Below are 26,463 nucleotides of genomic sequence, written 5' to 3'. Positions count from 1 at the left end.
GCTATAGTTGATTTTATGTTCAAAATGTGCTGTCCACATGTTATTGCGACAATTAAGTAACTACAGAGAAACATTGATGTAAGGTAATCAACTGTTCACTGGCGCCCTCCAAAGCAAATCTCTCTGAATTATGATTAGCTTTTGTAACAGGTGGACAAACATAACCCAGCAATAGTAAATTACACATTTTTGCTGGAAGGGACCATGTTCCTCTCACCAACGACACAGTATGGCTATTCACTAAAGAGACCGTATGCGTGTCCAAAATGGCACCCTGTACACCCTTTATAGTGCACTACTTTTGACCAGAACCCTATGGGCCCTGGTCAAAAGTAGTGTACTATATAGTGAATAGGATGCCATTTCACACGCAGATAGTGTGTAAAGTTGGACCAAGTCTTCATATGATAACACGACCCCTGTGGGGTTGGGACTGAATAATGCTTGCACACATAGATAAAGTCGAAGAGAGATTTTTTTATTTGTTTAATTTAACTAGACAATCAGTTAAGAACACATTCTTATTTACAATCACATCCTACCCCAGCCAAAACGGACCAATTTTGCGCCGTCCTACGGGACTCCCGATCACAGCCGGATGTGATACAGCCTGGAATTGAACCAGGGACTGTAATGACACCTCTTGCACTGAGATGCAGTGCCTTAGACCGCTGCACCACTCGGGAGCCCTAAAGATAGAGATGTCCTCTCCCCATCTCGCAGCCAAAATATCCCTGTTCCCACATACTTCACTATGGGGATTGCAGTGAAAACAGAATTCCCTCATACTCATTGCGATTGGAAGAGTTAGATTCCAGTTGTTGCCATGTGTCTGAGATTTGTATTTTCTTACATCAGCCAAACAGTAGCATACAGTCTAATGGTTATCAGGAGCAGCACACGCAGTGCAAGGGCAGGTAGATAACCAATATAATTTATTTGGGAGTAAAACATGAGCACGCACTCACACACGCAAATCAAATCAAACTTCATTTGTCACATGCGCCGAATACAACAAGTGTAGACTTTACCGTGAAAGGCTTTTCTTACAAGCCCTTAACCAACAGTGCAGTTCAAGAAGAGTTGAGAAAATATTTACCAAGTAGACTAAAATAAAAAGTAATAATAAAAACAAACACAATAAGAATAACAATAATGAGGCTAATACAGGGGGCACCGGGTACAGATTCAGTGTGCAGGGATACAGGCTAATTGAGGTAATCTGTACATGTTGGTGTGGGCGAAGTAACTATGCATAGATAACAAACAGTGAGTAGCAACAGTTTACGAAGGGGGTATATGACTTGGGTGACTGGAGTTTCTGACAATTTTATAGTGTGCAGGGATACAGGCTAATTGAGGTAATCTGTACATGTTGGTGGGGGCGAAGTAACTATGCATAGATAACAAACAGTGAGTAGCAACCGTTTACAAAAGGGAGGGGGGGGGGTCTATGACTTGGGTGACTGGAGTTTCTGACAATTTTATAGGCTTTCCTCTGACACCGCCTATTATATAGGTCCTGGATGGCAGAAAGCTTGGCCCCAGTGATGTACTGGACTGTTTGCACTACCCTCTGTAGAATCTTACGGTCAGATGCTGAGCAGTTGCCATACCAGGTGGTGATGCAACCGGTCAGGGTGCTCTCGATGGTGCAGCTGTAGAAGCTTTTGAGGATCTGGGGACCCATGCCAAATTTTGTCGTGCCCTCTTCACGACTGTCTTGGTATGTTTGGACCATGATAGTTTGTTGGTGATGTGGACACCAAGGAACTTGAAACTGTCAACCCGCTCCACTACAGCCCCGTTGATGTTAATAGGGGCCTGTTCGGCCCGCCTTTTCCTGTAGTCCACGATCAGCTCCTTTGTCTTGCTCACATTGAGGGAGAGGTTGTTGTCATGGCACCACACTGCCAGTTCTCTGACCTCCTCCCTATAGGCCGTCTCATCGTTGTTGGTGATCACTGTTGTGTCGTCAGCAAACTTAATGATGGTGTTGAAGTCGTGTTTGGTCACGCAGTCGTGGGTGAACAGGGAATACAGGAGGGGACTAAGTACACAACCCAGAGGGGCCCCAATGTTAAGGATCAGCGTGGCAGACGTGTTGTTGCCTACTCTTACCACCTGGCGGCAGCTACCGACTTCATGGCTACCGACGTGAGTGCCACGGGGCGGTAGTCATTTAGGCGGGTTACATTTGTTTCCTCGAGTGCAGGGACTATGGTGGTCTGCTTGAAAGATGTAGGTATTACAGACTCGGTCAGGGAGAGGTTGAAAATGTCAGTGAAGACTCTTGACAGTTGGTCTGCGCATGTTTTGAGTACATGTTCTGGTAATCCGTCTGGCCCAGCTGCTTTGTGAATGTTGACCTGTTTAAAGGTTTTGTTCACTTCGGCTACCGAGAGCGTTATTACACAGTCATGCAGAACAGCTGGTGTTCTCGTGCATGCTTCAGTGTTGCTTGCCTCGAAGCATGCATAAAATACATTTAGCTCGTCTGGTAGGCTCTCGTCACTGGACAGCTCACATCTGGGTTTCCCTTTGTAGTCCGTAATATTTTTCAAGCCCTGCCACATCCGACAAGCGTAAGAGCCGGTGTAGTAGGTTTCAATCTTAATCCTGTATTGACGCTTTGCTTGTTTGATGGTTCGTCTGAGGGTATAGCGGGATTTCTTATAAACATCCGGATTAGTGTCCCGCTCCTTGAAAGCGGCAGCTCTAGCCTTTAACTCGATGCGGATGTTGCCTATAGTCCATGTCTTCTGGTTGGGATATGTACGTACAGTCACTGCGGGGACGACGTTGTCAATACACTTATTGATGAAGCCGATGACTGAAGAGGTGTACTCCTCAACATATTCCAGTCTGTGCTAGCAAAACAATTCTGTAGTGTAGCATCCGCGTTATCTGACCACTTCCGTATTGAGCAAGTCACTGGTACTTCCTGCTTTAGTTTTTGCTTGTAAACAGGAATCAGGAGAACAGAATTATGGTCAGATTTGCCAAATGAGGGCAGTGGAGAGCTTTGTATGCATCTCTGTGTGTGGAGTAAAGGTGGTCTAGGATTAGTTTTCGTCTGGTTGCACGTGACATGCTGGTAAAAATGTGGTAAAACTGATTTAAGTTTGCCTGCATTAAAGTTATCTGCCACTAGGAGCGCTCCTAGACTTTAAACACACACATGCGCACACACATATTTATACACTCTATTAGTTATCTCTTTCGCTGTTTCTCTCTCTCTCTCACTCACTCACAAACACACACTCTGACATTATCTCCTGCTTTTTGATGTTCACAAAGTGAATTGGCAAGACGGCAACTAATCAAATTTGCAAATTAGAGACTACTCGACTGAAAGACATACTGATGTTCAATGTTCCCTTTGCTTGTTTTTTTTGTCTGTCTAGCGGTTGTCTCAGTAGAGATGACTATCAAGCACACACAGGCACTCATCACACCACTGAGTCTGAGTCAAGTCTGAACACGACCATAGTAGATAGATGGCACTGCAGAATGTGCTGATTGTTCACCCGGTAGAATTTGCGCTCGAGGGAAATAGTTTTACATATGGTTGAAAAATGGATGTACCATGTTACACTGTAGTGAATGAATTGGAGAAGAACACATGAACACAAATGTATCACTTGCTTTGAAAACTGTCTTTTGGAATAGTTATACGTAGAGACGTAGTACCGAAGGGAACATTCCTTTTGTCTGTTTCACACATTCTTTTCAAAGGGAAATTGTCAAGTCTCTCACTAATGATAAATTCCTTCACGTAGTCTGGACTGAGACGTGAGGTTAATGTTTCACTGTACTCACTGATGTTCAACAGGCCATACTCTTCCAGTGTAGGAAATATTCATATGTAATACATTTAGATGAGAGAGTTCGCCTTTCTGATGTTTGCAGCCTTTTGTTTGTCTGTGTAATTGGAGGGAAATGTCAGTGTCCTAAGTTGAGCAAAGTTATCATCTTCGTTGGGTCAATACAGTTTAGGCCCGTATATGAAAGCGAACAATGGCCCGAGGTTCAATCCAAAACATTTAAAGGTCATTTCCATTTGAGCCAACATCTGCGGCGTTTACCTCGAATGCGATCTCAGCGAACACGGTAACATTGCCTTTAAAAGCTGTATTTGAGCGCGATCAAATGGAATCCCGGTCAACTGTCTTATCTTGTCAAAGTGACCTGTATTACTTTGGAATAGGGAAGTAAAAGAGCTGCAGTGAAGAGTGAACATAATTGACGACACATGAGTAACCTAAATGGACAAACTATTGACTGCTGTACGTAACCATATCCCTTTATAAACGATCAATCTAATGTCTTTCCCCCTATCTCTTTGTGTCTCCACCTCAGTGGCCTCATCAATGACTATGCTGAAGCTGAAGCTTCTGTGTAAGTTCTGTGACGTTGAGTCTACCAGCTGTACGGGCACAGGGAACTGTATGACAGACTGTAGCATCACATCCATCTGCCCCCATCCAGAGGACGTGTGTGTCAGCATCTGGTGAGTGACTACAGCACCCCTCATCATCTCTCGTTGGGAGTTGGAATGACCTTTAAACTTGACCTTAGGAGAGAATGCTGGGTAGTGGGTACAGTGACATACTAGGAGCATGTTAATGTGTGACAGAGCAGAAATTAATACTTTTTCTTTGTCATTTAAAAACTAAATTGGCTGTGAACAAGGTTTATTTAAGTAGCTGAACCCAAAAGTGCCCCACCAACAAACCCCACCAAATATCGTTGTGAAATTTGCCTTGTGAATGTAAAAAAAGAGGAGAACTAGATTTGGCCTCCTGTTCGAAGCTGAAGGCAATGCCACATTATCTCATTACATTTATAGCATTCAGAGCTGAAGTCAGCTGAACTAATGCCATGTTCACAGCAACACCTCTTAAAAAGGCTTTCACGACATACGCTCCACACCACCCAGCAGGAGACCTGAGTATCCCATTTGTAGGTCCATTTGTGCACCTTCAGTATTATTCACTGCACGTGTACGGTGGTATTTTGTAACTGGGGGATACATTCTGTACAACCTAACCTGACCTCTGTATCAAATCATTACCATAATGCTTAGACTGTGTTTTGTTAGTTTTTTAAAGTTATTTTCCCAGTTATTACTGTATTTATCACCAGCTTAAATGTTCTCTCTGTTTAATAAAAATTAATTGGAGTGGAACTAATTGCTCCTGTTGTCTTGTTTCCAGGAGGAAGAAAGACGACAACGTCACCATAGACACGATATGCCACAACCCAGCCCATAAGCTGCATGGTCTGGTGCTGGAGGACTATAACAACAGCAAGTGTGAGATGAGGGAGAGGAATAACATGGGCTCCCAGTTCTTCATCTGCTCCTGCTCCGAGGACGAGTGCAACGACCACCTTTTCTTCACCCCCTGTGAGTCAGTATGTAGGTTATGTCACCTGTTGTGCAGTGCTATGTCACCTGTTATGTCATGCCCTTTGTTGGCATTATGATTGGTCAAACGAGTGCAACAAACGTGTCTTCTTCACCTTCTGTGAGTCCCTATGTGATGCTATGTCACCTGTTATGTCATGGCTGATTGTGTTATGTAGGCTAGCTATTACAATTGATCATATAGTTTACCAACACTTTTGACGTAACTCACACATGTTCTTCTACCATATGTTGTAATAAACACTTATGCAATTCCTTATTAGGTTGTCATGTAAGGTGTCACACATGAATGCTGACATGTGTGTACTGTTGTACACCCACCAAATACAAGATTGCAAAAAGGTTTTGCATCGCCGAGGGCTTTTGGCTGTAGTCTTTCGTTACAATTTTGGAATCAAATGTATTTTGACTACAGCATCCAAGCAGTAATAACACAAAGATACATTTTCCAGACTTTACTTTCCCGGAGCCCAAAGTTAAAAGCATCCCGCACACCGGGAACATCGATGTCATGGAAATACATTTCCCCTCACTGCGGAAGATGGATAGCTCTGCTGCACACGGTCTAACTTCATGTTCACCACATAACAATGAATGGTGAAAAACAGCTCGTGCATGTATTAATACAATTGATATTCTCAAACCTGGCCCTAAGTGGGGTTAGTAACTAGGAAGCTTTCCTTTGTGGGCCGTATCTACTGAGAGATGGCAGAGGCACAGGGACAGGTTTGTTGTGACGGATCTCTTCTCTCTCGCTCTTCGAAAAAGAAAACAAACTCCGCTGAGGCCACGGTGGAAGATTTCAGACATGTGGTTTCCTGTCTGAAAAAAAGGAGCGAGTGAGTGAGGGCTTGACGGGTACTTGCTGTTCTCTATGCACAGAAAGATTCGTAGACATACAAACACACACAAATGCATGCGCACTACACACACGCGCGCACACACACACAATCCTCCACTGCCAAACATGTTCCTAATATCTCTGTATTTATAGAACCCCAGCAGCACTTGTCACAGTCTGCCTGTTCAGACAACGTGTTAAGGACTCATTTACGACCCTTTAAATCCTAACTGATCTGGGATCTGGAATTGCGCGTGACATGTTGTGTTTTATTATGTTTTTACGAGACTTCTGCCATCCCCAGAAATAGGATCATAAACATAGCATAAACATAAACGTTCACCAGATTACTCTGTCTAGCAGACACCGACATCACTCCTTAAAAGTATAAGAATCAGACATAGACTAGGTCTATAAAGGGAACACAATATGTGGTTGACTGGGGCATGGTTCAGCCTATTTGTGTGTTTAACAGACCAGCAAGCTAACTTCAGCTTCGTAGCTTCGAGATGCTTACTGACATTCCTCATGGAAATGTTAGGTTCCTCTGCTTTGCTGGAAAGGAGCAGGCTACGTTGCGCGTAGCAAGATGCTCTGAGACGATATAGCTACTTGGCTACTTCCTATTGATTTCCTAGTGCTGAAGGAGTTGGAGTGTAATGTACAGTATGACGTTCAAGTGCAACTGAAATATCAAACATCAAAGTATAGGCTACTGCACACATCATGTATCCCATATAGTCCTTTGTGGTCATTGGTTTTTATGCAGTGGGCTCTTAAGTTCAATAAACAAACAGACAATTCTTTGATCTTCACCTTCATGGCCAGTCCAGCTACTCATAGTGAGTGAAAGTATGCTCAAGTTTCATTGTGAAAATATGCTCAAGTTTCAGAGTAGATTATGATGGCTGAAGACTTCTAATAATTGTAGAGGTGGATCATTTTAAAAGTATTGTAGAATATACCTAACTAGGGGGTGGGCCTACTGTATGTTACAGAATAGGTATATTCTACAATATTTATACTGAATAGGCAATGTATTGTATAACTAATCTATAACATCTACCTTGTTGTCTCTTTTTCTCTCGTCTTTCCTCTCCACCCTAGACTCCCTAGACTCCCAGGTGGTGTCGGTGATCCTGGTCAGCCTGGTTCCTCTGCTGGTTCTGGCCGTGCTGGTCATCACTTCCTTCTATTGGTACCGCATCTACCACCAGCGCCGCGCCGGTGCCAAGCGCAAGAAGACGCCGCTCGACTTCAGTGATGCCCACGCCATCATGATGGACGACGACGGCTCGGACAGCAGCTCCACGCACGCCAACAACCTCAACCACAACACGGAGCTCCTCCCCATCGAGCTGGACGCCCAGGTGGGAAAGGGCCGCTTCGCCGAGGTCTACAAGGCCAAGCTGAAGCAGGGCGCCACTGGGGCTGGCGAACACTTTGAGACCGTCGCCGTCAAAATTTTCGCAGACGAGGAATATGCCTCGTGGAAGAACGAGAAGGACATCTTCTCGGACGCCGACCTGCGCCACGAGAACGTCCTGCACTTCCTGACCGCAGAGGACCACAAGGTGGAGAAACAGTATTGGCTGATCACGGCCTACCACCCTCGGGGCAACCTCCAGGAGTACCTGACGCGCCACATCATCAGCTGGGACGACCTGTGGGTGCTGGGCGGGTCACTGGCAAGGGGCGTGGCCCACCTACATAGTGACCACACGTTGTGTGGACGCTACAAGGTACCCATCGTCCACCGGGACATCAAGAGCTCCAACATCCTGGTGAAGGGGGACCTCACCTGTGTCCTGTGTGACTTCGGACTGGGTCTGCGTCTGGACAACTCGCTGTCCGTGGACGAGCTGGCCAACAGTGGACAGGTACAGGTTCTTCCCTCCTGTCTCTCCTTTCAACTCACGGTGCATCCAAAATGGTACCATATTGCCTATGATTAGTGCACTATATAGGGAATAGGGTGCCATTTCAGACTGGCTTACTTACTCATGGGGGCTCCTCTTCTGGACAACAGATTAGTAATATCCATAGAGCAAGTGCTGCTCGGCCTTTTTGTTTTATTACAGTAACTAGGCAAACAGGCCTGATGGAGTTATAATATAACCATTAGACTGTTGTACAGCAGTAGGACAGGGTCATTGTGACTTTGTTATGAAACGTAGTCATCGTGAGCTTCTTTAGAGGGTGCCCCTTTGGTGTCTAATGCACCCATTGTCTCTTCGTAGTGTCTTATAATACAGTGGGGGGAAGAAACAGGGAAGACATGTATCCGACCAGGCTGTCAGTTAAAATTGCAGTTGAATTGTAGTGGTACATGGTACTGTACAGTACTACCTCTGGAAGCAATCATGCATATTCTACTGTAAATAGCATTAGAATCGAGTAGAATATAACAGAACAGAATACAATAGAACAGAACAAAACAGAGTAGAATAGAAAATAATAGAATAGAACAGAACAGTTTTGATAATGATCCACTGAGTAGGCTAACATCTTGTCCTTGTTGGTCTTACCCTACAGGTGGGCACTGCCAGGTACATGGCCCCTGAGGTGCTGGAGTCCAGAATCAACCTGGAAAACATTGAGTCGTTCAAGCAGACAGACGTTTACTCCATGGCCCTGGTACTGTGGGAGATCACCTCCAGGTGCAATGCCATTGGAGGTAAAGTAACACCACATGACGTCTGACCAATCATGTGACTGAGCTGCTTTAGACTGTAGCCAATTGATTTTAATTCGTGACCTTGTGTAAGTGATATAGAGTAGGTGTACTTCTCCGTAAAAGGTGCCCGCAATTGTAGTCACACATTCCTGAAAGTCCTTCAGGACCTTGACAAAATGTCTGTAAAAAAAATACAGGTGTTCACTGTTAAATAATCACAGGTTTGTTTATCTGAAGTTATTCATGACTAGGGCTGTTACGGTGACCGTATTATCACCACACCGGCAATCACAAGTCAGGGAAGCAGTCAAATTCCACATGACCGTTTTGTAAGTCGCTCTGGATAAGAGCGTCTGCTAAATGACTTAAATGTAAATGTAAATGTTGTCACGGTAATTAGGCTTCTCCAAGCTCTGATGCTGCCGATGGTAGGTGACTAATGACCAAACTTGCTAACTACCAAGTACCCAGCACTCTATTGTCCCTCTAATCACTCTGAAACCAATGAAAATGTAATCGAAAATCGAATCAAACAATTAATGACGGCCCATGAGCTCATGTTGCGCAACATTTCTATAGGCTATGCAATTGCGTGAGGAAACAGAGGGATGGCCTTCATTAAAAAGAGGAGGATCCCATCAACTTTCAATAGGCTAGGCGTACTATATTTCTTTCTCAACTTTCCTAATATGAAGCACATTGCGTCTCTTTACAACAGGAGTGCAGCCTACCTGGCTGGCATGAAAATAAACCGTGGGAATAGTGTCCTCCATTCAATATTTAAATATACTGTAGGTGCATGATAGAGAAGTACATGATAATGGTCCATTCTAAATCAATTTCACTCATATATCGTTTAGTATATGTAAAGACAAGATTAAATCAAGAATAGTCTGATGGGTCACAATATTAGCCTGTCACTTGTGGATGCTATATTATCCCTTGTGAATGATGTCCAGCTTAAGGCAAGGAACAGCGCATGCCTTTTTCAAATCAAAATCAGCAGAAGTCATATACAGAAACCCAGCCTAAAACCCCAAACAGCAAGCAATGCAGATGTAGAAGTTTTTCCACTGGCTAGGAAAAACTCTCTAGAAAGGCAGGAACCTAGGAAGAAAGCTCTAGGCTCTGAGGGGTGGCCAGTCCTCTACATGGCCATTAATTCCAGATTGTTCTTCAAGATGTTCAAACGTTGATAGATTACCAGCAGGGTTAAATAATAATCATAGTGGTTGTAGAGGGTGCAACAGGTCAGCACCTCAGGAGTAAATGTCAGTTGGCTTTTCATAGCCGAGCATTCAGAGGTCAAGACAGCAGGTGTGGTAGAGAGAGAGCCAAAAACAACAGGTCCGGGACAAGGTAGCACATCCTGTGAACAGGTCAGGGTTCCGTAGCCGCATTATGAACAGTTGAAACTTGAGCAGCAGCACGGCCAGGTGGACCGGGGACACCCAGGAGCCATGATCCTAGGGCTCAGGTCCTCTGGGAGGGAGGGAGAGAGGGAGAGAGAGAGAGAGAATTATAGGGAGCATAATTAAGGTCACACAGGAAACCAGATAAGACAGGGGAATTACACTATATATAACAGACTGACCCTAGCCCCCCGGCACATAGACTATTGCAGCATAGATACTGGAGGCTGAGACAGGGGGGGGGGGTCGGGAGAATAGGGCCCCGTCCAACGATACCCCCGGACCGGGCCAATCCGGCAGGATATAAGCCCACCCACTTTGCCAAATCACAGTTCCCACACCACTCGAGGGATATCAACAGACCACCAACTTACTACCCTGAGACAAGGATGAGTATAGCCCACTAATATCTCCCCCACGGCATGAGCCCGAGGGGTTGCAAAAACGGACATGATGATCACGTCAGTGACTCAACCCACTCAAGTGTCACACCCCTCCTAGGGACGGCATGGAAGAGTACTAGTAAGCCAGTGACTCAGCCCCTGTAATAGGGTCAGAGGCAGAGTATCCCAGTGGAGAGAGGAGAGCTGGCCAGGCAGAGAACGCAAGGGTGGTTTGTCACTCCAGGACCTTTCCGTTCACCTTCGTACCGCTGGACCAGACTACACTCAATCATATGACCCACTGAAGAGATGAGTCTTCAGTAAAGACTTCTGCGTCTCTCACATGGACAGGCAGACCATTCCATAAAAATGGAGCTCTATAGGAGAAAGCCCTGCCTCCAGCTGTTTGCTTAGAAATTATAGGGAAAATAAAGAGGCCTGTGTCTTGTGATCGTAGCATACGTGTAGGTATGTACGGCAGGAACTAATCGGAGAGATACAGTTGAAGTTGGAAGTTTACATACACTTAGGTTTGCAGTCATTAAAACTCATTTTTCAACCACTCCACAAATTTCTTGTTAACAAACTCTAGTTTTGTCGGTTAGGACATCTACTTTGTGCATGACACAAGTAAGTTTTCCAACAATTGTTTACAGACAGATTATTTCACAATTCACTGTATCACAATTCCAGTGTGTCAGAAGTTTACATACACTAAGTTGACTGTGCCTTTAAAACTTCTTATGGCTTAGATCCCGCTAACGGGATCGTTATGACAACAGCCAGTGAAAGTGCAGGGCGCCAAATTCAAAACAACAGAAATCTCATAATTAAAATTCCTCAAACATACAAGTATTTTACACCATTTTAAAGATAAACTGGTTGTTAATCCCACCACAGTGTCCGATTTCAAAAAGGATTTACGACGAAAGCACACCAAGCGATTATGTTAGGTCTGCACCGAGTCACAGAAAAACACAGCCATTTTTCCAGCCAAAGAGAGGAGTCACAAAAAGCAGAAATAGAGATAAAATTAATTGCTAACCTTTGATGATCTTCATCAGATGACACTCATAGGACTTCATGTTACACAATACATGTATGCTTTGTTCGATAAAGTTCATATTTATATCCCAAAATCTCAGTTTACATTGGCGCGTTACGTTCAGTAATGTTTGCTTCCAAAACATCCGGTGATTTTGCAGAGAGCCACATCAATTTACAGAAATACTCATCATAAATGTTGATGAAAATACAAGTGTTATGCATGGAACTTTAGATTAACTTCTCCTTAATGCAACTGCTGTGTCAGATTTCAAAAAAGCTTTACGGAAAAAGCACACCATGCAATAATCTGAGTATAGCGCTCAGAGACCAAAACAAGCCATACAGATATCCGCCATGTTACGGAGTCAACAGAGGTCAGAAATAGCATTATAAATATTCACTTACCTTTGATGATCTTCATCAGAATGCACTCCCAGGAATCCCAGTTCCACAATAAATGTTTGATTTGTTCAATAAAGTCCATCATTTATGTCCAAATACCTCCTTTTTGTTTGCGCGTTTAGTGCACAATCCAAACTCACGAGGAGCGAGCAAGTCCAGACGAAAGTTCAGACGAAAAGTCATATTAAAGTTCGTAGAAACATGTCAAACCAAGTACAGAATCAATCTTTAGGATGTTGTTGTCATAAATCTTCAATAATGTTTCAAACCGGAGAATTCCTTTGTCTGTAGAAATGCAATGGAATGCAGGTCGCTCTCACGTGAGCGCGCGTCATCAGCTCATGGCACTCTGCCAGATCCCTGACTCAATCAGCTCTCATTCCCCCCTCCTTCACACTAGAAGCCTCAAACAACGTTCTAAAGACTGTTGACATCTAGTGGAAGCCTTTGGAAGTGCAATATGACCCCATAGACACTTTATATTTGACAGGCAATGACTTGAAAAACTACAAACCTCAGGTTTCCCACTTCCTGGTTGGATTTTTTGTCAGGTTTTTGCCTGCCATATGATTTCTGTTATACTCACAGACATCATTCAAACAGGTTTAGAAACTTCAGAGTGTTTCCTATCCAAATCTAATACTAATAAGTTGCATACATTAGCAACTGGGCCTGAGTAGCAGGCAGTTTACTCTGGGCACCTTATCCATCCAAGCTACTCAATACTGCCCCCAGCCATAAGAAGTTAAACAGCTTGGAAAATTCCAGAAAATTATGTCAAGGCTTTAGAAGCTTCTGATAGGCTAATTGATATCATTTGAGTCAATTGGAGGTGTGCCTGTGGATGTATTTCAAGGCCTACCTTCAAACTCAGTGCCTCTTTGCTTGACATCATGGGACAATCAAAAGAAATCAGCCAAGACCTCAGAAAAAAAACTGTAGACCTGTAGACCTGGTTCATCCTTTCCAAATGCCTGAAGGTACCACGTTCATCTGTACAAACAATAGTACACAAGTATAATCACCATGGGACCACGCAGCTGTCATACCGCTCAGGAAGGAGACGCGTTCTGTCTCCTAGAGATGAACGTACTTTGGGGCGAAAAGTGCAAATCAATCCCAGAACAACAGCACAGGACCTTATGAAGATGCTGGAGGGGAAAACAGTATCTATATCCACAGTAAAACAAGTCCTATATTGACATAATCTGAAAGGCCACTCAGCAAGGAAGAAGCCACTGCTCAGAAACCGCCATAAAAAAGCCAGGCTATGGTTTGCAACTGCACATGGGGACAAAGATCTTACTTTTTGGAGAAAAGTCCTATGGTCTGATGAAACAGAAATAGAACTGTTTGGCCATAATGACCATCGTTATGTTTGGAGGAAAAAGGGGGATGTGGGGGTGCTTTGCTGCAGGAGGGACTGGTGCACTTCACAAAATAGATGGCATCATGAGGTGGGAAAATTATGTGGATATATTGAAGCAACATCTCAAGACATCAGTCAGAAAGTTAAAGCTTGGTCGCAAATGGGACTTCCAAATGGACAATGACCCCAAGCATACTTCCAAAGTTGGGGCAAAATAGCTTAAGGACAACAAAGTCAAGGTATTGGAATGGCCGTCACAAAACCCTGACCTCAATCCCATAGAAAATTTCTGGGCATAACTGAAAAAGCGTGAGCATACTATTGTTTGTACAAATGAATGTGGTACCTTCAGGCATTTGGAAATTGCTCCCAAGGATGAACCAGCTCTGTCAGGAGGAATGGGCCAAAATTCCCCCAACTTATTGTGGGAAGCTTGTGGAAGGCTTCCTGAAACGTTTGACCCAAGTTAAACAATTTAAAGGCAATGCTACCTTGAAATCAGCCCAAGCCTCAACAGGAAGCCAGGGTTGAGCGGCTAGCACCGGATTAATATAATCAAATTTTGTGGGTTCTAGTCAAGATTCTAGCAGCAGTATTCAGCACTAACTGAAGTTTATTTTGTGTTTTATCCTGAAGAGTAGAGCATTGCAGTAATCTAATCTAGAAGTGACAAAAGCATGGATTAGCTTTCTGCATCATTTTTGTAAAAACAAGTTTGCGATTTTTGCAATGTTACGAAGATGGAAAAGCTGTCCTTAAAATGTTCTTGGTATGTTCGTCAAAAGAGAGATCAGGGTCCAGAGAAATGCAGAGGTCCTTCAAAGTTTTATTTGAGACAACTGTACAACCATCAAGATGAATTGTCAGATCCAACAGCAGAGTCACACACCTCATGTAACCTAGTCCATCCAGTTTTATGTTTGGGGGGAAAAAATTCACCATCAATATGCACCTTTATAATAAAAGCATTACATGCATAATTGCATTTGCACTCACTTTTTAGAATGGAGTTTTCCTGCTAATGGAACAGTTGCACTTATAGCCTACGGCCGTGTACAACTAAAGTGACATAAATAACTCTAAATGAAGCATGTAGAAATACCTGTTTCTTTGTTATCCGCTCAACACAGAATAGCCGCCCTCAAATCGTTTGGAGAAATTGTATTCTTCATACTATAAAATAATGCCACAGATTTGTATTTATATTATTGTACCCCTTTTTCAATGTTGACTCATTGCTGCAACTCCCCAACGGGCTCGGGAGAGGTGAAGGTTGAGTCATGTCTCCTCTGAAACATGACCCGCCAAACCGCGCTCCTTAACCCGGAAGCCAGCCGCACCAATGTGTCGGAAGAAGCACTGTTCAACTGACGACGTAATCATCCTGCAGGCACCCAGCCCGCCACAAGGAGTCGCTAGAACGCACTGAGCCAAGTAAAGCCCCCTCGGCCAAACCATCCATTAACACAGACGACTGTGGGCCAATTGTGAGCCGCCCTATGGGACTCACGGTCACGGCCGGTTGTGACACATTCCGGGATCAAACCCGGGTCTGTAGTGACGCCTCAAGCAGTGCCTTAGACCGCTGCACCACTCGTGAGGCCAATGCCATGGAATTCTAAGCAAATCTTTCCTGCTAAATGATGAACTAGTATAGCCCACAGCCATATGGCATAGCCAGACCAGGGCCTAACATAAGGACAACTCAGAGTATGCTATTCTGTTCTTCTGTAATAGACTACATTTTCTTCATATCATATTTCTTCAGACTAGTCTAAAATAAATAAGGGATTTATTGTGATGGTGTAGGCTATATTTCATTGATTTATTAAGACCTTTTAAAATGTAGATGTTCCAAAGGTCTGCATCAGTGGCTTGTAGGCTGTGCGTGGAAGCCAGGAGATGCTACATTTGTTTATGTTAATTAATGGTAAATGACCTTGAGACCAGCAGTTATTTGCTTGACAATCACCGGCTGACAAAATGTCATGATGTCCACAGCACTACTCATGACTGCTTAAAGGGGCAATCGGCAATCGCTACATCCATTTTACCCATTGATTCTTGAAGAATATAACTTATGTCATGAGCGTAGTTCAACAAGCCAAAATATAAGCTTGTTTTACTCCAATGTGTGTAAACAAGTTAATGTAAACAAACACTATATAGCCTAGAAAATGGTCAGTCCTTGCATCCATAGGTCTTTCTACGAATTTAGGAGTCGTTACATTTCTCCAGTCCCATCTCTTAGCTTTTTACCAAAACGGGTGGGGAGTACGTAGAACAAAAAAATATCCCAATTCCCCAAGGGCAGTTATTGGGAACATTGCCCTGTGTAGGGTGCTGTCTTTCGAATGGGACGTTAAACGGGTGTCCTGATTCTCTGTGGTCACTAAAAATACCATTGCACCTATTGTAACCTGGCCCTCATACCATCATGGCCACCTAATCATCCCCAGCTTCCAATTGGCTCATTCATCCCCCCTCCTTTCCCCTGTAACTATTCCCCAGGTCATTGCTGTAAATGAGAATGTGTTCTCAGTCAACTTACCTGGTAAAATAAGGATAATAAAACAAATGTGGTGTGGGAACCATTTCAGAGAAAACAAATTGTGTCAAAAACACAATTCATCCTCAGGTAGTTCATAAATGAACAACAGCCTTCCCTTATCTAATGACCCTTCTTCCTGTTTGCCATCTCTCTGAACAACACGGAGAGGAAATGAGAAATTAATATAATTGGGTGACTATCCAATGGGCATCCTACGGCAAGCCACATGGCCATATTTCATATTTTCAATCCACTCTGTGTCACTGTGGTCTACTTGCTCTTGCCGGTGATCCTGTTTGACCATTGTGTCAGAACGTTGATCGATCAAATGTTAGTGTTGGTGCTCGCCTGCTTCCAGCATGGCCATTTCCTGTTTTCCCTTTGGTCCCTAGTGGTCCCTTGAACACCGTCAGAGCAGTAGCGCTGCCCCAAAGCCCTCTGAAGGACAACATTGCGGAATGGTCGGGCCTGTTAGACCCTTTCACCTTTTCCTCCATTGGCAGGGGGTGAAGAATATGTGTGCCCTGTGGGTACACCTCTGAAATGAAAATAGTTAATTTCCTGTTTTGCATGGAATGAGCAATGCACACACACACACATATTGAAAGTACTATATTCAGTTCCATGGAGGGGCAATATTGGTCTTATTTACATGAGGATGTGCTGTAGCCTAGCTGGTGTCTTGCTGGAGTAGAAAGCATATTTGTGGTGATGATGATGAGTTTTAAGGGAATCTAGGCCCATGATTGGCAAAAATGCGTAGTGGCTTATGGTTACATTGGTCCTACAGAGCAAGGCATTCCACTGAGTAGGACAACTCAGAAACCGCATGAGTGGTTATATTTTTATGTTCGTTCATTCATTTGTTCACTCGCTCGTCCATTCATGAACTCATTCATTCATTCACTTATCTCTCTCCAAACATTCAGATATTCAGTCGTTATTGTGTCCAAAAACTTCTCTCTCGTTTCAACTTCAAGGCAGTAGACATTCTTTACAGACCCAGGTCGGTCACTATGTCCTCAGGCCTCCTTTATCTAGGGCACAGAGTCTCTCTCCCTTCCTCTCTCTCTCTCTCTCTCTCTCTCTCTCTCTCTCTCTCGCTCTCTCTCTCAGCAGTCTCTTGTGCTGAAGCATATACTCTTACAGTAATAAATAACCCCCCCCCCACCCCCCCCACCGCATGATTACATTACATACATCCACCATGCATTTAGCCAGTCTCCCACCTTGATACAGCAAGCTGCCTTATCTTGTGTAAAAGCGTTACTGTGCCGCACTGACCGTTTGTTTGGATATTCCCTTGGGGGCAAAATGTTTGCAGAGTTAGAATGACTATCTTATCAAATCTTCTATCTATGTCAGCGAAAGTGGCACTCACATAACCACAGCACATTCATATTTGGACCACTTGTCATCCGTTCAATAAAAGCTTCCCATGCTATCATCCCAGCTCGGTGAGTCAATCTTGATGGCATAAAACTCTGCTCACCTGAGAACACACACACACACACACACCCGATGGCATGAAACTCCTCTCAACTGAGAAGACACACACACTTCCCTCTTCCCCACACACAGTCAGACTGACACATCTCAGTGCATCATTATAATGAGTTGGGAGGTGAAGCCGCGTTGGCTTCCCTGTCTGTCGCGTTGGCTTCCCTGCCTCAGCCGCCACCGCCAGACAGATGTCAGAACAGTTCCTGTCGTCTCACTGCCTTATCTGGCAGACTGCCACATAACACAGGCAGTCAGTCAGCCACTTTGTCACAGTTTCGGGGCCTTTTGTATAATCTGGGATCTGTCACGCTGTCTGTCACGCGGTACAAACGTGCCTGTCTGTCAACAGGGCCATTCGCAGCCTCCGAGGAGGCAGCAGCAGCCAACACAATCCACTCTTTATCCTCTAAAGTAAAAGTAAGGACAAGTAAAAAGAGAAACTCTGAAAGAAAGTAATAAAGACAGCGTCCCGGGGCCGTCTTTTTTCCCGAAATGTCTCTCCCATATAATTTGCAGGGCTGGAATTAGGAGTAGAAAAGACAGGAGGGTGTTCCCAGGCGGGGTCAGGGAGGAACGGTGGTGTTGACCATCCCACTATAGGATAAATGCCTTCACTCCCCTGAGGGAGAAGACAGGGTTAGAGTAGAGTAGAGTAGAGTAGAGTAGAGTAGAGTAGAGTAGGGCGGCTGCTATCCAGATGTCATGGCCTCACCTCAAGCCTGAATGGGCCCCACGCTGTCTGTCTGCCTGGCTAGCTGTCTGGCAAACTGTCTGTTTGTCTTTTCGGTCTGTCCTTACCCTTACAGAAAAACCACATGATTTCACATGAAATTTCAACTGTGAACTCATGTAAAAACGTGTTTTTGGAACACCTTTCGCGTGTCGTTTTGTGTTATCACATCTTACTTTAAATGTTGTCACATGTTATCACCTTAACTTCACATACATGTAAGAGCATGTGATCACATGAAAACGTGTTTTTGGAACACTTCACGTGTTCATGTGAAATTCATGTTTTTTTTTTTCTTCCCGTAAGGGTATGTCTTTCTGTCTGTCTGGCTTGCTGGCTGGTTTTCTGTCTGTCTGTCACCCAGGGCTTTAACAACCTGTGAGGAACAGAAAACAAGTGTCAGAGCCATCGCCACACGCTTTCATCTTAATCAAAACCATCAGAAGAGAGGAGTATAATAGAATAGATTATCGTTCTCCAAGAGGGAGGGAGAGAGTGTCAAGCTGGATTGTCAAACTGTGACTCTTATTGAGACTACAGCATCTCAAACAGATTCCTGCTGCTGTGTTGGCTTCAGATTGGGAAGCAGACTTTTGTTAGCCCTATGAGGATCTGTTTTCTTGAATTATTTAAGATGACGGAAATCCTAATATCTACCAGATAGTGCAGAAGAAATTAACCACAACAAAGTACTGTATGATGAATACCACATTCCTATGTGCCTGAGGGGTACTGTATGTCTGTGGGTTTACATTGGTCATTCTCTCTTCCCCTTTTCTTTATCTTATTTCAACTTTGATGTGAACTGGCATGTTCTGGTTCAGATACACTCAGGTGGTTCAGATACACTCCGGTGCTTCAGATATACAGTGGCTTGTGAAAGTATTCACCCCCTTGGCATTTCTCCGATTTTGTTGCCTTACAACCTGGAATTAAAATATTATTTTTTTTTGGGGGGGGGGGGGTTGTATCATTTGATTTAAACAACATGCCTACCACTTTGAAAAAGCTAAATATTTTTTATTGTGAAACTAACAAGAAATAAGACCAAAAAAACAAAAAACTTGAGCGTACATAACTATTCACCCCCCCCAAAATCAATACTTTGTAGAGCCACCTTTTGCAGCAATTTAAGCTGTCTCTTATGGTATGTCTCTATAAGCTTGGCTCATCTAGCCACTGGGATTTTTGCCCATTCATCAAGGCAAAACTGCTCCAGCTCCTTAAATTCAGATGGGTTCCGCTGGTGTACAGTAATCTTTAAGTCATACTACAGATTCTCAATTGGATTGAGGTTGGGCCTTTTACTAGGTCATTCCAAGACATTTAAATGTTTACCCTTAAACCACTCAAGTGTTACTTTAGCAGTATGCTTAGGGTAATTGTCCTGCTGAAAGGTGAACCTCCGTCCCAGTCTCAAATCTCTTGAAGACTGAAACAGGTTTCCCTCAAGAATTTCCCTGTATTTAAGTGTTATCCATCATTCCCACCAGTTTCCCAGTCCCTGACGATGAAAAACATCCCCACAGCATGATGCTGCCACCACCATGCTTCACTGTATGGTGTTCTCGGGGTGATGAGAGGTGTTGGGTTTGTGCCAGACATATCGTTTTCCTTGATGGCCAAAAAGCTTAATTTTAGTCTCATCTGACCAGAGTACCTTCTTCCATATGTTTGGGGAGTCTCCCACATGCCTTTTGGCGAACACCAAATGTGTTTGGTTATTTCTTTCTTAAGCAATGTATTTTTTCTGGCCACTCTTCCATAAAGCCCAGCTCTGTGGAGTGTACGGCTTAAAGTGGTCCTATGGACAGATACTCCAATCTCCGCGGTGGAGCTTTGCAGCTCCTTCAAGGTTATCTTTGGTGTCTTTCTTGCCTCTCTGATTTAACGCCCTCCTTGCCTAGTCTGAGTTTTGGTGGGCGGCCCTCTTTTGGCATGTTTGTTGTGGTGCCATATTCTTTCAATTTTTAAATTATGGATTTAATGGTGCTCTGTGGGATGTTCAAAGTTTTATATATTTTTTTATAACCCAACCCTGATCTGTACTTCTCCACAACTTTGTCCCTGACCTGTTTGAAGAGCTCCTTGGTCTTCATGGTGCCGCGTGCTTGGTGGTGCCTCTTGCTTAGTGGTGTTGCAGACTCTGGGGCCTTCCAGAACAGGTGTATATATAATGAGATCATGTGACAGATCATGTGACACTTAGATTGCATACAGGTGGACTTTATTTAACTAATTATGTGACTTCTTAAGGTAATTGGTTGCACCAGATCTTATTTAGGGGCGTCATAGCAAAGGGGGTGAATACATTTGCACGCACCACTTTTCCGTTTATTATTTTTTATTTTTTGAAACAAGTTATTTTTTAAATTTCACTTCACCAATTTGGACTATTTTTGTATGTCCATTATATGAAATCCAAATAAAAATATATTTAAGTTACAGGTTCTAATACCAAGGGGGATTAATACTTTTGCAAGGCATTGTAATAAGGTGGTTCAGATATACTCAGGTTATTCAGATATACTCAGGTGGTTCAGATATACTCAGGTGGTTCAGATATACTCAGGTGGTTCAGATATACTCAGGTGGTTCAGATATACTCAGGTGGTTCAGATATACTCAGGTGGTCTAGATATACTCAGATGGTTCAGATATACTCAAATGGTTCAGATATACTCAGGCGGTTCAGATATACTCAGGTGGTGGCATGCTTGCTCAACCACAGGGTACAGTTTGAACAGAAGTCTCTAGAATGAGCCATAATAACAAACATATGACTGGGGCTGCACAGTAACTTAAACAGGTCAGGCTCTGAACCAGGAAACCAGACTGAGACCTGATGGTTAATAGCATGAGGGAGAGAGAGGCAGTGTGGTGATGAGATCCAATAAAGACACAACAGTCTGGCCATGAGTCTAAACCTATGGAAACATGTCTGAGCTGCCAAAAATGTACTGTATTAACATTACAAACCAGCAAGAGGAAGTCAGTGTGAAACACCAGAGCGGGAATGTTGAGACATTTTCTTGATTCACTTGTTGAGACTATTTCAGACTTTTCTCACGTCCTATGACAACTCACAGTGAGTGATACAGACAATATGTCAGTTATCATCAAAGGTGTTATTAACAGTTCTAATACAGGTATGTGAGTCAATAGGAAAGTGATATGCTTTAACCCGTTAGACCCCAATAGAATTCTAGAATGCTGCTGTAGTTTCTGAGAATTTTCGAGATAAAACTCATTTTCTCACACATTTCAAACAAACAGACATAGCTCAAAAACAAAGAACACGTGACAATGACAAGTTAACGTACTTTTAAAGAGCACAACCTCTTCTTTTATATGACACCACATTCATGTCAATAGGGAGAATTAGAGAATTAGAAGGAGCATACTTAAGGTCACACAGTGCACCAGATATGACAGGAGAATTACACCAGATAAGACAGGAGAATTTCACCAGATAGGACAGACTGACCCTAGCCCTGCAGCACATAGACTATTGCAGCATCGATACTGGAGGCTGAGACAAGGGGGGGCCCTGTCTGACGGGACCAACCAGGCGGGATATACCCCCGCCCACTTTGCCAAAGCAGCCCCCACACCACTCGAGGGAGATCACCAGACCACAAACTTACTACCCTTAGTCAAAGCTGATTATAGCCCACAAAGATCTCCTCCACCGCACAAGCCTGAGGGTGCGCAAAACCGAACAAGAAGATCACGTCAGTGACTCAACCCACTCAAGCCGAGTATAGAGGGGAAAAAACCTGGCACGACGTGTCGCACCCCTTCTAGGGATGGCATGGAAGAGCACTAGTAAGCCAGTGACTCAGCCCCTGTAATAGGGTCAGAGGCAGAGAATCCCAGTGGAGAGAGGGGAGCTGGCCAGGCAGAGACAGTCGTCACTCCAGTGCCTTGCCGTTCACCTTCGCACCCCTGGGCCAGATTACACTCAATCATAGGACCTACTGAAGAGATATGTCTTCAGTAAAGACTTAAAGGTCGAGACCGAGTCTTTGTCTCTCACATGGATAGGCAGACCATTCCATAAAAATTGAGCTCTATAGGAGAAAGCCCTGCCTCCCACTGTTTGTTTAGAAATTCTAGGGCCTGCGTCTTGTGACCGTGGCATACGTGTAGGTATGTAGGGGCAGGACCAAATCGGAGAGATAGGTAGGAGCAAGTCCATGCAATGCTTTGTAGGTTAGCAGTAAAACCTTGAAATCAGCCCTAGCGTTAACAGGAAGCCAGTGTAGAGAGTAATATAATCAACTTTTTGGGTTCTAGTCAAGATTCCAGCAGCCGTATTTAGCACTAACTGAAGTGTATTTAGTTGCTTTATCCGGATAGCCGGAAAATAGAGCATTGCGGTAGTCTAATCGAGATGTGACAAAAGCATTAGACTTCTGAAATGCTCTACTCTCCGGCTACCCAGATAAATAAAGGGTGTGGACTTCATTCATATGGCATATTTTGGGAGCTCCAGTTTTAGCATTAAGACGATAAACAAAATTGCACAATTGTTTTAGAAATTGGCTCCCACTCGTGCACTCGTTACAGTACCCAGATCCTTTACTCGCTTAAATAATGACAGATGGGTGGGCGGGTGGATGGATGGGTGTATTTTTCTTAAACACTGAAACGAGGGAAGTCTTCTTGTCAAAACAGGATGCTCATGCCTGTGGAGTCAGCTGTTGGCCCAAGCCGTGACCTAGCGTCCAATTCCTGTCTGTGTGCATCTGGACTTCCTGCGAGGCCTCTCCTCTGGGCAGGGACCGCCCGTTTCTCAGCTGTCAGACAGAATTCACTCAGAATTGAACAGTATTACAGAACTGTACAGGGAAACAGCTCATCAGCTTTAAAGGGCCAATGCAGCAATTTTTATCTCAATATCAAATCATTTCTGGTTAATAATTAAGTACCTTACTGTGATTGTTTTCAATTAAAATGGTCAAAAAGAAACAAAAGTAGCTGGTCTGAGCTCTATCCGACCAAAACAGGCAGACATTTCAGGAGGTCTTTCCAAACAGCTCTTACACTAAAAGGGCATTATCATAATTTTCACAATTTCACAGTATTATTCCAACCTCATAGTGTGTAAATATATATCAAACACAGGAAAATCACGTTTTTGTCTGCACTGGGCCTTTCAGTTTCTTAACAGGTCAACTCATCATTGGTTTAATTGATTGTGGGATTGTGTTAAGCGATGGGAAAGGTTTTCATTAGGATCCATATACTACTGTATTTCCATGTCTTCATTCTATTCACGATGGCATTACTAAACTAATGCAAAAGTGAAACAATAGTTACAGTACAGGTATTCATTGTGGAAATATTTATTAATACCACAGTGCTTATTGGCCCCTGAATAACCGTGTTGTTTTCAGTTGGCTCTGTCTCACGCCTGTTCCGTGTCATTGTACAGGAATGTTTTTGCGATATGGCGCTATTGAGGATAATTGACTTACTCGGGTACCATTTTTATTATCGTCGGAAATCTCCCTGGAAAATGACTTTTAGTTCCGTTTCAGCGCTCGAGGTTCTCACACAGTTTCCGTCAAGCTACTTTAATTACCCCTTTTGGACTTTCTGAAACTATTTTTTTTTTATACAAGAGCTCCACTCTTCATAGTACTCTTGAGTTTGATTTGTTGCTCTACCCAATGGACAGATCAGATCTATCTAAAGATAAATAGTTCTCTGCATCATCCCAAGCCAACTCTTTAATATTCTGCCCGATGAAGCTTTATTCCGGCATAGGGCTTGACGAGTATCTTGGATGCCGCGTTATAAGATAGCTGACACTGAGCTAACGCTGAGTTGGTGAGTTGTTTCAAGCACACTCTCAACGAGCCCAAATGCAATAATATTGACTGTTTTTCCTCCGGCAGGTTTTCCCTGGCCCCTCATCCTATAAACCTACGACATATGTACCTTTTGGATGTCTGCGTCTCTCTGTTTCTGTTTGCGTATACAAACCTTATTGTCGACGTTCATGGAAAATCATATAGTGAGGGTAGAGCTACATTTGAATATAAACAAAACACTACATGGCTCTGTGTGTGTGTGTATGTTTCTGAACCTACCTCCATTAACCTGTATCATATGTATATTTTGACATCTGTATCTCTCTGGCTCCTGCCTTAAATGTACAGCTCTGTGTGTGTTTGTGCACAGAGGTGAAGGACTACGAGCCGCCCTTCGGTAAGGTGAGGGAGCACCCGTGTGTGGAGAGTATGAAGGACAGCGTTCTCAGGGACAGAGGGAGGCCAGAGATCCCCAACAGCTGGATCAACCACCCAGTAAGTAACAAGGCCTGCTTTCATTATGCACTCACTGTCGCACCCTTACACACACATAGGACTAAATACGCACACGCACACACGCACATACTGCAGGTGCATGATGCACACAAGCGCAGAATAATTATTGCATAATTTACTTGCGCATTCTTCTTCTTCTTTTTTTTGTTGTTAACAATAACGAGGATTAAGTCGAAGTTGCCCCAATCACGGATACAGGTTCAGCAATTTTTTTCACAGTATAATCTGATCTTAGATCTGTGATTAGGGCCAACATCTCTCTCTCTCTACCTACTCCAGTTTCTGTCTACTACTGCTGACTGTGTGTCTCTGTGCTCCACTGCACCTCCATCAGGGCATCCAGGTGGTGTGCGGCACCATAGACGAGTGCTGGGACCACGACCCCGAGGCCAGGCTGACTGCTCAGTGTGTGGCCGAACGCTTCAACGACATGGAGCACCCAGACAAGCTGTCTGGACGCAGCAATTCCGAGGAGAAGATCCCCCAGGATGTCTCTGTGACGGAGATTGAAGAGATTGAGAAGTAGGAAGTATGCCTCAGAAACTACAATGCCCCCTGCTGGGGAGGCTGATAACTACAAGCAACCAAGCAGCTGAGAGAGATTCAAGTGGAGAGTCTGTGTATGTGCTCTGTGTATTTGTCCTGCTTGTGACTCCGAGGAGCAAACAGATGGATGTGGTGTGTCATGCATGTAAAAGGTAACAAAACTGAACCGACCAATCAGAAAGGAAGTGATCGTGTTTTTAAAGATTTACAGCAGCTGCTCCAAAGACGGATCAAAGCCATGACTGGACTGGGGAAAATATACAGCTTTCGTAACTAAATGCTGTTCGCACTTTATTAATAGCTATGCATACCAAACTGTGTATATTCCGTTACTGTATATTCGTGATGACAATACAGTGCAGTTATAGGAAAGAGGGTTGCCAATGTGGAAAAGTAAGAGAGCAGTCAATACTGGTAACACTAATAACATCTTAGCCAGTTTTCGGACTGGGTGTTTTTGACATTTTTAAAGGTGGCATTGGATGACAAAAGGGACTGGAGGATGGCGCAATATAAAACAAATACAAAGGTGAAAATTTCATTTCATGGAAATGATAAAGAGGACCGAGCTATGAAATAGAAAATGATTCCAGGCCAATAAGCCCAGGGGGAAATGCTGATATCATATCCCAAGGACTATGAACTGTAAACGAAAGACTGAATTCAAGCCCTAGATGAGAAAAAGGGGAATGGAGATATTTTACTCAGAGGAACCCGGAGCTATAAAAGAAAAGTGTATTTAATCAACGGAGAATGATAAAGGGAATCAAGCTATCATAACAAAAGGACTGAACTGGAAGTACTGTACATGGAGTTTCTGCCCAGCAGTAACTGATACAAGACATTTAAATATAATGACAAGGAAGGGAACTTGATCCTTTCTCAATTAAAGATCTCTAAACCCTGTCTATGTATAATATTAAAAGCCTTCATTAAAGATTTTCAGTATTCTACTCTTTTAAAGATGGCGTCTTTTCATTTTCTTGGCGTAGGATTAAATGTTTCTCTTTTTCTTGCTGTCTTGTTATTCACCTCGACCTAACTTTAGGTCTGCGGTTTGATTGAATAACCTCAGGCAGGGCACGTCCATTCTCTTTTAGCCAAAGAGATACCGTGTCTTCAGCTTGATCTCTACCCACAGTGTTGAAGGCTCACAGTGTGTGGACTACTCCAATGTGTGTACTACTGCCGGACAGGATATTCAGTCAAACCGCATTACAGTAACATGTTAGT

General features: G+C 43.6%; 1 protein-coding gene across 1 annotated transcript in view; it reads left to right on the top strand.

The window, feature by feature from the left end:
* The window catches only part of LOC115131753 (TGF-beta receptor type-2-like), a 29,299-nt gene extending 3,106 nt beyond the window's left edge, over positions 1–26,193 (top strand). Inside the window, exons 2-7 of the mRNA XM_029663708.2 lie at positions 4,363–4,513; positions 5,220–5,410; positions 7,380–8,152; positions 8,808–8,949; positions 24,539–24,663; positions 25,019–26,193. Coding sequence (XP_029519568.1) covers positions 4,363–4,513; positions 5,220–5,410; positions 7,380–8,152; positions 8,808–8,949; positions 24,539–24,663; positions 25,019–25,210 — 1,574 coding nt within the window. The 3' untranslated portion in view covers positions 25,211–26,193. The remainder of the gene's footprint in view (positions 1–4,362; positions 4,514–5,219; positions 5,411–7,379; positions 8,153–8,807; positions 8,950–24,538; positions 24,664–25,018) is intronic.
* The last annotated feature ends 270 nt before the right edge of the window (positions 26,194–26,463 follow it).

The sequence above is a fragment of the Oncorhynchus nerka genome, linkage group LG7, assembly GCF_034236695.1.
Source record: "Oncorhynchus nerka isolate Pitt River linkage group LG7, Oner_Uvic_2.0, whole genome shotgun sequence".
Taxonomy (NCBI): Eukaryota; Metazoa; Chordata; class Actinopteri; order Salmoniformes; family Salmonidae; genus Oncorhynchus; species Oncorhynchus nerka.
The sequence above is the reverse complement of the archived record's forward strand: the minus strand, read 5'-3'. Positions and strand labels throughout refer to the sequence as shown.